The 13249-nt window shown below is 40.3% G+C and overlaps 2 protein-coding genes across 3 annotated transcripts in view; one reads left to right on the top strand and one right to left on the bottom strand.

Annotated features, from left to right (window-relative positions):
- LOC115763382 (beta-1,4-glucuronyltransferase 1) overlaps nucleotides 1-12779 on the top strand; it is a 64792-nt gene extending 52013 nt beyond the window's left edge. For both annotated transcript variants that reach the window (XM_030705920.1, XM_030705921.1), the window contains 5 exons: nucleotides 7349-7595; nucleotides 7658-8124; nucleotides 8191-8619; nucleotides 9381-9690; nucleotides 9747-12779. In XM_030705920.1, coding sequence (XP_030561780.1) covers nucleotides 7356-7595; nucleotides 7658-8124; nucleotides 8191-8619; nucleotides 9381-9690; nucleotides 9747-9944 — 1644 coding nt within the window. In that variant the 5' untranslated portion in view covers nucleotides 7349-7355 and the 3' untranslated portion in view covers nucleotides 9945-12779. The remainder of the gene's footprint in view (nucleotides 1-7348; nucleotides 7596-7657; nucleotides 8125-8190; nucleotides 8620-9380; nucleotides 9691-9746) is intronic.
- On the bottom strand, nucleotides 5521-7037 carry LOC115763383 (myristoylated alanine-rich C-kinase substrate). Its single transcript, XM_030705923.1, has one exon. It carries the CDS (start codon nucleotides 6942-6944, stop codon nucleotides 5709-5711), a length of 1236 nt encoding a protein of 411 aa, XP_030561783.1. The 5' UTR covers nucleotides 6945-7037; the 3' UTR covers nucleotides 5521-5708.
- Nucleotides 12780-13249: the final 470 nt, after the last annotated feature.

The following is a 13249-nucleotide window of genomic DNA, read 5'->3' as shown; positions in this document are numbered from 1 at the left end:
TAGAGCCAGGTAAGAGAGTTAGTTGTCGGATAACTTTGGCCAAGTGCCGTTAGCTGGCAGAACTGAACCCGGGTCTACAAAGGATGGGATCGAATAAATAAAACTTTTATGATGCGGCATAAATCTTTTGGGGCAGACAGGTCGGGCCACCTCCGAAGCGACACCCTGCAGCCACTCCCAGACCATTAAACAGTTGTAATTCATGTCGCTGCCATTTCCGTTGTCTAACCAAATGAACCAATATAAATTCAATATTTTATGAGTATGTTTTCCGTTCTGTTGGTGCGTTATTCTCTGACACTCTGCCTCTCTCTCTTGCTATCACAAACAAGTAATGGACATTCATCAATTACTCGGCTGCCTTTTTACTTTGAGCCATTGTCAGTTGGAAATGTGTCGCTAATGTGTCTACAAGGTGCCCAGTATCACACTCTGGCCAACACCCGGCCCATTTATAGAGGTCATTAGAAGACCAACATGCCAAAGTATCATCATTAATGGCACATAAGATTAAACATTGGCCCTGCCGGTCGGTTTGTCGATTTGTGTCCATGTTGATATTTATTAATGTTCAATTATCGATAATTATCTGTTTGTCTATTGTGTCTTTGTAGTCGTTTGAATCCCTCAGAACTTTGCCTTGTTTGCCGAGACCAAGTATATGTATACAGGCTACATGCTTACAAATATTTAAGTTAATGTGTTTCTTTGTGGGGCAATTAGAGTGCAGGGACCATTATTGGATTGACGCGCTAGTTTATGTATAGCTCATCTACTAATTTCCCTCACTTCGATGAACCTGCCAAAATCTGTAATATGGAATACATTTGTATTACTTAAAGATTATATTTGATGTATTTTTTTAACCCCACCAACCGCTTACAATTAAGTTAATGCCGTTAGTTACTTTAGAAAGCACAAGAAAAGTATATTTAAGTACAAAGTTGATTCTTCCCCTTTGGACAGCTAGGCCCACATAGAAATAGAATACAATACATTTGCATTACGACAGCTGGACTTATTCTATTTAAAACCCGATTCTCAAGATGAAAGGATCTGAAATGGAACACAATGCCAAAAAGTTTCAAATAAGTTACATTTTAGCTCTACATGTATACTATAGATATGCGCCCCATATATTTATTTCTGCGCAGAAATCGCTAGCAACTTGGCCAGCTGGCCAGGCAGTTGCTGTGTCCAAGACGCCCTGGTCCCAAGGTGCGCCTACTGCTCGGCTCATAGTCTTTAACCATTGTGCAAACAATTTGCTGCGTTTCATGTTACGATGTTGCGACTGGCACAGCATAACAACCAGTGCAGAGCTGATGATGGCCTCAACGGCCAGCGAGGCTGGCCAAGAAAAATTCATCGAAGAAATGCCAAACTGCAATTGACTTGCATGACCATAAAAATTAAGTTATATACACCAAAAGCAGGCACTGCGAGCGGCGGCGGGACTGCTCCCGAGCTTGGTTCAAGCTGCTGCCTGCTCCCTGGTCCCATCCCTGGTGCCTGGCCCGTGTTCCCTGTTCCCGCTAAAGCGCAAAAATAAAGTCGAGTGAAATTGCTGCTGTAATATATTTTAATAGCGCAGGCCGGAAAAACTCAGCACTAGAGCCAAAGTCGAACTTGGAGTCAGAGTCGATTTGCTGCTCGGTTGCTTTGTTGCTCATCGGTTGGCCAGCAACCAGCCCGAGCCGAGTTGGTAACAAACCAACAGTTGACCAGACCTTTTGGCCAGAAAATTTCGTCTCTCAGTTGCTTGCTCTGTGGCTTATTATGTCTAATTAGATTGCGCTGCCAGCTGCTGCTATTGCTGGAATGTTTTATTGTTAGTTTTCGCTGGCATTTCTTGAAAGAGTTTTTGACTTCATGACTACGTTTGGGCGAAAATTGATGCTGAAAGTGGGGTTAATCTAAGGTGGCACAATGAGTTAATCCACGATTGAAATTTGGATACTGGACAGATACTAGGCAAATACTATATTTTCTTACATTATGTATTCGATAATGGTCGATTGCCATTATAGCTAGATTCGACCTCAAACTAAGCTGATTAGAAATATAAAAAACATATTTATCAATAAGAAATTTAATATTTTGGTTTGCCCCTTTTTTGAACACTTTTCGTATAACCTTTAAGACTTTGTAAAATCTATATGTTTAAAGTAGTAGGAAAAAACAAAATATTCGTACTTTAATATAACACATATGAATTTCATAAATGAACATTTGTCTATGAACTATAATTTTAGAGCTACACGCAAGCTGATCAGAATTTTATTAGTCAAAATACAGCTTATACTGGTATCTAAGAACACGTGAATCATTATAAGATAGAATTTTTTTCTCTAAAGTCTTAATTCCAAAATCCCGCATTTATTAAGAATTTGAATTTGGAGACATCAAACAAAAAATCAGCATATTGCTATCGGCTCATGAACATGAAAATAGAATTGCTTTTAGTCATGTGTAGATGTTGTTTTTATCAATTGTTCGCCGCAAGATACTCTTAACCTGTTTTAATAAGAAACCCTATTAAATATTCATATTTCAATGAGTCGATTGCCAAATTCTAAGCCCATGCCTCATCAGTCATTCTCGCGCGACGCTGTTGCCAAGCAACATTTTGACGGAGACAAGAACTTAAAATAAATAGGTAAACAATTAAAAACAATCAGAAATGGGAAAAACGTGTGTCGCACTTCTGGGCCACTCAGGTCTGTGCAATTGGCAAATTGAAAACTCATAAAAATTCTCACGTTTTGCTCCAAATTTTATGGAACACTGGTGTGTTTTGCATAATCACCAGAGCAACTGAGTGGGCCGAGCGGGGCCATAAAAGCATAAAAGCGACGCCATGCTTAGGAACCCGCCAAGCAACCCACTCTGGAACGCTAGAAGTGCCTGCCATTGAACTCTGCACACGATTATTATGATGGCAAATGTGACCATAAAAGAGAGGAACTCAAGCTCAAACTCAAACTCCAAACCAGAAGAGACTTGTTGCGAAGCGCGCGCAAAAGATTTTTATCAAATTGGCCGCCGGGCAGTGCGCAGCTTGACGAGATTCTCATTCTGATTCAGATGCTGATTTCTGGTTGGTTTCCTGTGCGCGTGGCTTGCCGAATGCGACAGTGCGGATTACCCGAGGCGTTCGACTCGAACTGGCCGCAGGCTATGCAAATTTATCCAGCACATATAACAATCCAGTCCCATACGGAGCCCGTGTCCCAGAAACACACAAAAACCAGTGGCACTTTTTTTTTTGCATACCTGCCATGAAGTATCTGATAAAATCACCTACCGCAGGCCCCCTTCTATGGAGTGGTAGGGTGAGAGACAGGAGGAGTGGGCCATCAGTCAAGACGGTGCATTGAACTTGAAACATCTCACAGTTTTCACTCCAATCCATCAACTCCGTCGGCGGCGACAGCGACGGCAGCGATTCCAATGATGCGTGTAAAATGCCCGGGCGCGTGTGCCCCCAGGGGAGCCCCTAATGAATGGAGCAGCTCCAGCTCTAGCTCGAAAGCAACCGTTCAATTTGTATTCGAATGATACTTTTTCTGCGCTAATGAGCACACGCAAGTGCCAAAACATAAATATAAAGAAAAGAATGAAATTCTAAAATAATAGTACATCAATTGCAGCCGAGGTCTCTTAACTGTTGTGCGTACGTTTTCGAAAGTGTCCGAGATTATGCCAAATATACGTATCTTCGCTATTGTTTATTTAACAATCAATTTTTGTATTTCTTTGAGCTTTTGCCAATGATTTACATATTTGACCCAGTTTTCTGCTATGGTTCTTGTTACAGGCTTCTTTCTTCAAAAGCTCTGTCTCTTTAACCTTACATGTGCCTCCATTTCCCTCTTCCACTTACTCTTTCTCTCTACCTTTTCAGTAATTTGATCTTATATAACATAAATATTTTATAAATGTACGTCTATCTTCGACAATTTTAAAATATAAAAGCCCTGTAACATTTGGCTTACGTCTTGCAGATATGAGAGACTAGTGTAGCTCATAATTGCTGAATTTGATAAAAATATCTTGGAAAACCAAAAACAGAACAGAGTACCGACCGATTCTTCCCATTAAGCTATATAATATAGTAGTGTGCTCTTGATAGGCTCATACAAGCAGCATAGTGAAACTTGTATATGTTAAGTTTGTTTTAGAAAGTGTTTCAGACATAATCTTCATTTTCGAGGTATCTAGAAAAACACAAAACCTTTTCAGGCAAGAACCTAATTTTCGACCGATCATTCGTAAGCCATCTATTTATTAGTCCGATTCAACTGACGAATGTACTGCCTGCAGCAGAACTACTTTGCATTAAAAAAGAAAGACAGACAGACGGACTTGACAATATCAACCCTGCTGTTGATGCTAATCAAGAATATATTTGAATAATAATATCGTCTGCAAACCTCATGTTTTTCTTATTAGAGGTTAAATAAATTTGTGTTGCTGTTTTGGCAATCGAATTGATTCAAACACTGCCTCCCTGCTTTTATTAAATGGCGATTACATGTTCTAGATGGTTTTTGCGGCTGGCAACTGCAATTTGATTATAAATATTATTAAATAATTGGGTAAAAAAGTGAAAAAATTCACTTAATTTAAAAAAGTTTTCATTTTTAAGGGAATTTAATACAATAATGTGAGTTTCAGGAACAGCATTCACCTGGGACACAGTTAGGAGCGTTGCGCAATTAATGTGGCAATCTCAACGAATTGTTGCTGATGCTGTTACTAATTATATTGCTGGCGGCACTTTAAGCAAAGTGCCGCAAAAAAAATAAAAATAAAACAGAAACAGTTAATTTCGCGCTTCCTGTTCTGCGGTATTTTATTATTTTTTTTCCACTCTGAGTAATGCTGATGACATCTCGTCCGTTGGTCTGACCCGAAAAGTCGTTGCACTCGTAATTTAGGTTGCAAAATAAATGCAAAACTTGTTTTTGTTGTAAACCTCAAACTGCATGTGCTTGAAATAACACTAAAAGGAATGATAAATGTTGAAGTAAAGATAGAGTCTACCTACACTGTAGCAATGTCAACTAATTAAACAGCGCTTATCATTCCGCATTCGGAAGTAGCAAATTGATAAGCTGTGGCTCAAGAGCAAACAAATGCCATTTACTCAGGCAACAAGTAGCGCAACATTCATGACGCACGATAAAAAAAAAAAGAAACAAAAACAAGCGTCAATGCAAATAGCGCAGAGTAGGACGCCTAAATTTATAAGAACACTCGCTGACCAGATAAGGAACAGTTCGAGTACGACGCCCATACGGCCAGACGGTTTGATAATGGAAGCCACTAAAAGGCAAGATCAGAAAAACGTTCCACTTGAGTTTTTAGATTTACATTCGTGTTGAGATAAGCGAGTAAAATACTTGAAATAACAAAATGTGGGGTGACTAATACTTAAATAGCTACAACCCGAAAAACAATTCGAAAGTTTTCCATGTTTTTCAATATAATGGAAAGCATCTCGTGTGTAATTCGTAATATTTATTTTGTGAACTTAGTTTGTGTAAAATATTGAATGTGAGAAAACTAAGAAAAATGTTTAATTTAATATAAAGTATACGTATAATTATTTGTAGTATTTCGTGTATATTTCGGGAATGCAAGCATTTTAATTTGTTAATCTCAGTTATTGTAACATATAACTAAACTAGTTGGGAACGCCTTCACTTTTTGGTGAAGAAGCTTGTTATGCTGCCCTGCTTGCTTTTAGGCGTCTCTTTTGCGCTTTTGCCTGCTGCCGGCGGTGATTTTTTCTTTGTAGTTGGTGCAGATGAAACTGCAGCTTTTGCTGCTGCTGCTGCTGTTGGCGAGGCCTTTTTCTTGGCCGCTTGCATTGGTTTCTTGGCCTTTACAGTTATAACAAAGCCATCATCATCTAGAAAGGTTTCATTTGTCGCCGCCTCCACTTCCATTGGCTCCTCTGCCTCCTTTGCCTGCTGCGGTTCTGCTGATTTCTTTTGTGGCTGCTCCTCATCGTCGGAGTCCACAATGCGACGCCGCTTGCTACCTGTTGGCTTCGCGTCCGCTTCGTCTGACTCGTCCCCTGAACCGACCACCTTGCGTCGCAGCTTATCCAATTTCTCCTCCTCGTCGGAGGACGGCTCGCTCTCCTCAGCGAACAGCTGAACGGAGGTGTTGCTGGCAGACTTTGCTTCTTCTTTTTGCTTTGCCTGACTGATGCTGGGCGCTGGTTGCTTCTTAAAGAAGTTCTCCATGCTGCCGGCGGCAGGTTTGGCGGCAGCTGCTTTGTTTTCCTTGGCAGGCTGCGTTTTAGCCGCCGGAGCCGCACTAAAGAAGCTGCCGATGCTACCCTTTTTCGCAGCTGCTGCTGGTGTCTTTGCTTTGCTCTTCTGCTCGCTCGGCGATGTTTTGTTATGCTGCTCTGCGGGTGCGGCAGACTCCACTTTGGTGGCACTCGGTTTTGACTGTTCCACCTTGATGCTGGACGGCTTTGATATCTCTGAGGGCTTGTGGACACCATTGCTCACGCCATTGGTGACTCCCTTGGGCGTGGCGCCTGCTCGCTGCTCCAGCTTAGCTAACTGCACCTCCACATGCTGCATGGGCTTGAAAATAGGTGCAGCACTCTTGGAGCCGCCAGCCACTTCCACTGAATACAGCTGGAATTGCGAGTTTTGCAATTTGGCCAGCCATTCCTTCAGTTTATCTTCGCCTTGCACAATCGTATACAGCTCACCGTCCCCACCAGTCTGCATGCCGTGGACGAGAAAGCGTTTCTCGTATTTTGTGGCACTTGCACTTTCTTGCTGTTTAATGTGCGCCTCGAGCAGTTCGTGAGTTTCTTTATATGTTAATTTGTACTCTTCCAGCAAATCGGTGACCAGCACACGTCTGTCGAAGTCGATTAGGCAATCATCTAGAGCTTGTTGCAAAGACATGTTGTGTGCGTATCTATGTATTTCAAAATATTGTATTTAGTTTATCAACTTATGCGCCATCCGCAGCAAAAAGGCGCCGATCGGAACAGCTGTTGAAGTGTACTCAAAATGGCTAAATATAGAGATGCGCGATACTTACAGAAGTACTCGTTACTGCCACTTTAGCATATCTGGAACAGAGGGTTAACAGAGAGAGTAACATTAGTACCTTAACAGAGCAGCAGTTGTGCTTGAATTGCTGGCAATAACAGCGTACGCAGTTGCGAACAGGTGGCAACGCTTGTGAATAGCGTTAGTACCAAGACAACAGCATAGGTGGCGCTTTTGTTAACAGCTGACTGTTATTAATTTAAATTGGAAATGTTTTCAATTAAATTAATTAATTAACAATTGTCTGCTTGCAGCTTCAACATGCGCTTTGAGCCGCTGGGTCAGAAAATGTTTACACGCCGCAATTGGCTGTTGCGCTGCAGCATACTCATCAACGTAGCCGTCCTATTGTACATAGGCTGCATTCTGATGAATGGCGGCGGCAACAATTTCACCAGCGGCGGCGGCTTCATGTTGCAGGAGCAACAACAGCCGGCGGCATCCTCCCTGCAGGCCTCTCCCTTGCTGCCACAACAGCAGCCCACGGCGAAAAACGTGAATGTAAGTGCTGAACTAATAAAAAAGCATAATAAATTAACTTCCTTTTCTTATTCCCTGTGCAGTCAGAGGCGGCCTTTGCAGAGGAGAAGGTGCTCGCAGCAGCCACAGGCAATGCCAATTCGGAGCCTGTGGCAGCTGCGGCCCCTCCGCCCGCAGTGGTCAACGACAGCGGTGGCGCTGGCGGTGGAGCTGGCAGCGGCTTGCAGCCCAATTCAGCTGATCCTGGCCAGGTTGTGGGCAACATCGGAGCCGGCGGCAGCAGCAGCAGCGCTGCCGCAGAGCTCAACAATACACAGCCGGATAGCTACATAGTCACCGGCGACGAGAAGGAGCTGGACGAGCGCGTGCGGACGCTGCTCAACTGCTTCGAGCACGACTACAACCAGCAGACGCTACAACGCGGCGACTTCTGGGTGCTGCAGAACTATGTGAGGGCCGATCATGGCGAGCTCAAGTGCCACGAGTCCATTACCTACACAACGCATGCGGACTACACCTTCCTGGACAATCTGGTGCCGCTGCTGGAACGGTAAGCTCTGTTATTTTTTTCTATTCTATCCAACTGAACTAACAAAACAAACCCGACCCCATGCAGCTGGAACGCACCTATTAGCATAGCAATGCATGCGCCCGGCACGGACTTCCAGCCCACGTTGGACTCCATCAAGTATCTGCGGGACTGCGTGCCTGGCAACCAGCTGGTGCGCGCCTTTGCCACTTTTCACGTCTACTTTGGCACCAAGCACATACCCAAGAGCGTGCCCAAGGCACAGGATGCTCTGAAGACGGGCTACAACTGTTCGCTGCCTGCGCCGTACTTCAATGTCAGCTCCGGGCATCTGTACAAGGCGCAGAAGAAGCTCCTCTACCCAGTCAACGTGGGTCGCAACATTGCACGCGATGCGGCGCTCACACACTTTATCCTGGCCTCGGATATTGAACTGTATCCGAATCCCGGACTGGTCAAGAAATTCCTTGAGATGATTGCTCGCAACGAGCAGTATCTGCGGCGGAAGGCGCCCAGGTGAGTTTTACCAAGAATGCAGTATTGGGACTAGGATAAATATGCTGGGCATTTGCAAGTAGGCGAGGCACATCCAAATATACAAGAAGAAGAGCAGCTTATTGATTTGTTTCGGTCAAAATGTTTGCACTTTTTTCGAATTCAAATACAATTGCAATTTACTAGAAATTGATTACGCTGATTAAAAAGGAACTGCAATTATTTGTTTCGAAGTCTTAAAATTTGTCTTAACTAGTGCGATTGTAGAAAAATCAATTTATTAACGTCTAACATTTAATCTTTACCATAATCGCGTATTATAGAACTGACAAAATAATTGTATTTTCTGGATAAAATAATATCAGGAAACTGAAAGAGAAAACTCCGACCCCTGAAACATATTGTTTTTCTGCCGACTAGACAAGCATATAAGCCTATAAATACTGTAAAAATCGGAATTATTAATATCAGATGTGAAATATGTCTGAAATGGGTTTTTCTGAAGGTAGAAAAACTTGTATTATAAGTCGGAAGGGTTTGATAGCAGAATTCAGAAATACTGAATAAAAACTTGAATAAAATGAATAATTTATTAGAGATTATCTCACACAAGCAATAAACTATAAATTCAGGATCATAAATATTGACACACATCAGTTCAAATTGTATTAATATATGTTCATCATTCCTTAAAACCTATCCTAACTACTTAAAAGCCAGTTTCAACTAGTACCGAGAGAAATAACTTAATAAACTAATCAAGTGCATTTTCGATTTTGCAGAGTATTTCCGCTCAGCATATTCGAGGTGGATGAGAATTCGCCGGTCCCGCACGATAAAACAGAGCTGCAGGAGTTTCTGCGCACGGGCAAGGCAATACCCTTTCACAAGCGAGTGTGCGCCAGTTGCCACGGCGTGCCCAAGTCCAAGGAGTGGATGGCGGCCAATGAGACGGACGAGCTGAGTGTGTTTCACATAGGCAAACGCACCGGCTACTATGTGCACTGGGAGCCCATCTACATTGGCACCCATGCGGATCCCCACTACGACGAGCGGCTCAGCTGGGAGGGCAAGAGCGACAAGATGACGCAGGTGAGTTTTCTGGCTTCTATATATCGATTTGGGCTTGTGTCTAATCTGATTTTCAGGGTTACTCGCTGTGCGTGCTGGACTACGAGTTCCACATACTGGACAATGCATTTCTGGTGCACAAGCCGGGCATCAAAGTGCTGAAAAAGGACAATCGGCGGGCGATGCTGGCGGGCAAGACGAATCAGCTGATACGCAAGATCATATATCCGGAATTGAAGATCATGTACGGCATGCGCAAGGGCTGTGCGATATAGTAACTAATCCTGAAGCACAGTTGAGCACCGACTTCCTCAAGCGAGACGTTTGCGAAAAGACTACAACAACAACTACTGAAAAAACAAAAACAGCCAACCACACAATTTATATTCGCAATGCTATAGGAGCCAATGATGCCCTATTCCGGAGGCCTTTCCTAATGGCATTAGCATTGTGTATGTGTGTGTGTGTGTGTGTGTGTATTTTACGCCTAGTTAGTGTTAGTTAGTTAGCTTAGGCTTAGAGAATTACTTAGGTTTATAGACCAGAAGAGTTCGGAGCGGGTGTTTTCTACTCTATGCATAAGCGAAGCCTTAGGAGCACGGCTTAAGTACGTTAAACGTAGCTAGTTGTTGGTTCTTTTTGTAAATGCCGATTAAAGTTAGTTAGCCAGGAGCTGCCATACAGCTGGAATGGGTGAGTCCTCACCGGAAACAGCTGAAGAGTTTTCTTAAGCGCTTTGATCTTCACATTGGCTCATATCATTTCAAGCAATGCGCCATCCACACAGAGCGAGCCAGGAATCCCATTGGGACTGCATTGGCCTCTGTTGTCCACGGGCTGCATTGCCTTTTTGCTCACGGGCAGTCATTATGATTTAGTTGTAGTCCTACTTCCAATTATTATTTAAGCCATTTAATTTGTGTCCTGTCTTAGTTAGTTAGCCGATTTATCGCGAATGGAATTTCATTACAGTTAGTTACAGTTATGTCTTAATTTCCGCTTTCCTTCAACAATTTTCGTGGAGTACTCAAGTATTTTTACCCATTATCCCATTATAACGAAGAACATACCATTTTACTATTTACCAGCTGCCATCAAATGGTTGTTAGGTGGATTAGCTCTTCAAGATATTTACGTATACATAGAGATTCCTAGCCACAATAGTCTAACCATTTAAATTTGTATGTAAATCACCAACTGGACCGTCTACCGTCTTAAGTTTCAAAGCGAATTGAAAGGGCAACAAATAGGTTTAGAAACTAGTTGAAACTAATTTTAAAATTAGACAGCAACAATTCAATAAGCCGCTACAAAAAAGGTTTAATTATTACAAGAATTAAATAGACTTGAGAAAATGCAAAAAAGAATTAAAAACGTTTAAACTTAGAATGCTGAAAAATTAAACAAAATACATACGTATAATGCGTACAGACTTACGAGTATATAGAACTAAAAGAGAAAATAACAAAATACAATTCTACAAACCTTGGGAATGAAGTTCAAGTTAATGCCTAAAATTAAACAATTAACAAAACAATTAATTAAAAAATACGTTTTAAAGCGTAATGCGTAAATGCAAACCGTGATATTTGTACTAGTAAAGGCGAAGATTAATTTGAGCATTAATTAAATTTAATTACAACTTAAGCAGTAAGAAACGAACCGAAATGAAATCAAGCTAAAAACAAACTGAAAATCATATGCATTAAACTAGTTTTGTATATGCTTTTTTTTAGTGTTGAACTTAAAGTCAAACTTGTGCACATATAAATGTTAAAAACATAACGAGGAATATATTGATAGACAAAGACATGCTAAAATCTTGGCAAAGGGGTTTGTTGTTCAGGCCTTAAACCCACTATATACTATGGAAATTAAAGGGCGCTTTTTTGTTGGGAGTTGACAGTTGGAAATTCGATAATTGCCAAAGCAATTATGTAATGTGTAAATGTGAAAACATCTTTGAGAGTGTCTTGGGAACAAAATACAAAAAGAAAAAAAAACAACAACAACAACAAAAAAATCAATTGGTGTTTGTATCTATTGTATGTCTATCTATAAGTCTACACCTAAAGCAGTTAGCAGTAACTTTTCAATTCGCTAAACAATTTTATGCGCTCAACTGTTACAAAAAGTTAGTACATCCGAATAAATTTCAATTAGCCAGACAAAAGTAAATATAAAGTAAAAATCAACATCAAATAAATAAAATGAAATCAAAAAACAAAAAAAAAACTATTGAGAAAGTAGCTAAAATAGACCCAAAACAAAACTGTTACAAAAACATAAAATTCAAAAAATTGAAAAAAAAACACTATATTATTGATAAAGTATTAAAGTGCCTTAGAGATCGAAAAGAAATAAGAAAAAGAAAAATATAAAAGAAAAAAATTGTAGGTAATGCGGCAGTGAATTGTATTTTCGTTGTATTTTTATAAATAATTCACAGACACCTTTTGTTGTGTTGGCTTATCGGCATTTTGTTCAGGCCAAATTACATAAGTGGAACACGATTTTCGTAAGGGACAAAGAGCATTATTTTTGTATGTAAATAATTGATAGTAATTAATTATATATAAATTCATGTAGTGTGTACATCAAAATGAATTAAGCTATTTGTACATATATGTATGTGTGTGAGAATTGCAACAAATTATTTACTTAAACAAAACGTTTTGTTATGGTTTTCAGAACGACTTGATATTTAAGCTGCAGTTAGTCGAAGTCATGCCCTATTGAATGAGTCTTCTTATAGCTAGCCTGCCAATATTATGTTTAAAAAACTATTATTACACAATATAATTATTATTTGTATTTAATTGAATATTACATATTACTTTCCAACACTAGGAAGTATTTTCATTAATCAATCTTTTTTAGGCCATAAATATAATAAAGTCCACAACAGTCCTAGGCCTTTTATATTCATTTGAGCACAGCATTTGATCGCTTCAAACTTGATTTGATTTCTAAGATTTTTGGCGTGAACAACGCGACAATTGCTGAGCAAGGACTATTAGCTGAAATGTAAGAAAGTTCACAAAACTGATGTGAAATATATCTACGCATAAGTATTGTAAAAATAAAAAATAAAAACAGTTTAAAATGAATCACAAGATTTGCGTATTTAATAAAATAACTGCGAGCTGAGAGGCTTCAACTCTTTTTTATTAATATTTACTAAAAATGTTTTAAATCTTTTTCTATCAACTTTTTTATGCAAATTTCAGACTCTTTCTAAAATATTTATAAGTTTGTCTTGATTTTTGTACTATTAAAAGTGTATATATGTGACATGTGATAGTAAGATCTACACTATTCTAATTTATCATAATCAAAAATGGCCCCATAACGAGGTGAGATAAAAATAATTGTGTCTTGTTTTTAATGAACAACATCAGTGAATCAATATCGAATGCAAGACACGCCAATATCTTGTAGCTAATCTTGCTAGCAAACATATTGTTGGTTTTCTTTGAATTATTAGCAGGCGCGGTGTCAAAAATTAAAGAAAAATCCCCACAGCTGCTCACGTTAAGAGCTGAATTCAAGACCAGATTAGCCAAGACAGCGCCGCGCC

Source organism: Drosophila novamexicana, unplaced genomic scaffold (genome assembly GCF_003285875.2).
Source record: "Drosophila novamexicana strain 15010-1031.04,08,12 unplaced genomic scaffold, DnovRS2.1 tig00000739-arrow-arrow-pilon, whole genome shotgun sequence".
NCBI lineage: Eukaryota > Metazoa > Arthropoda > Insecta > Diptera > Drosophilidae > Drosophila > Drosophila novamexicana.
This window is presented reverse-complemented; position numbering and strand designations above follow the sequence as displayed.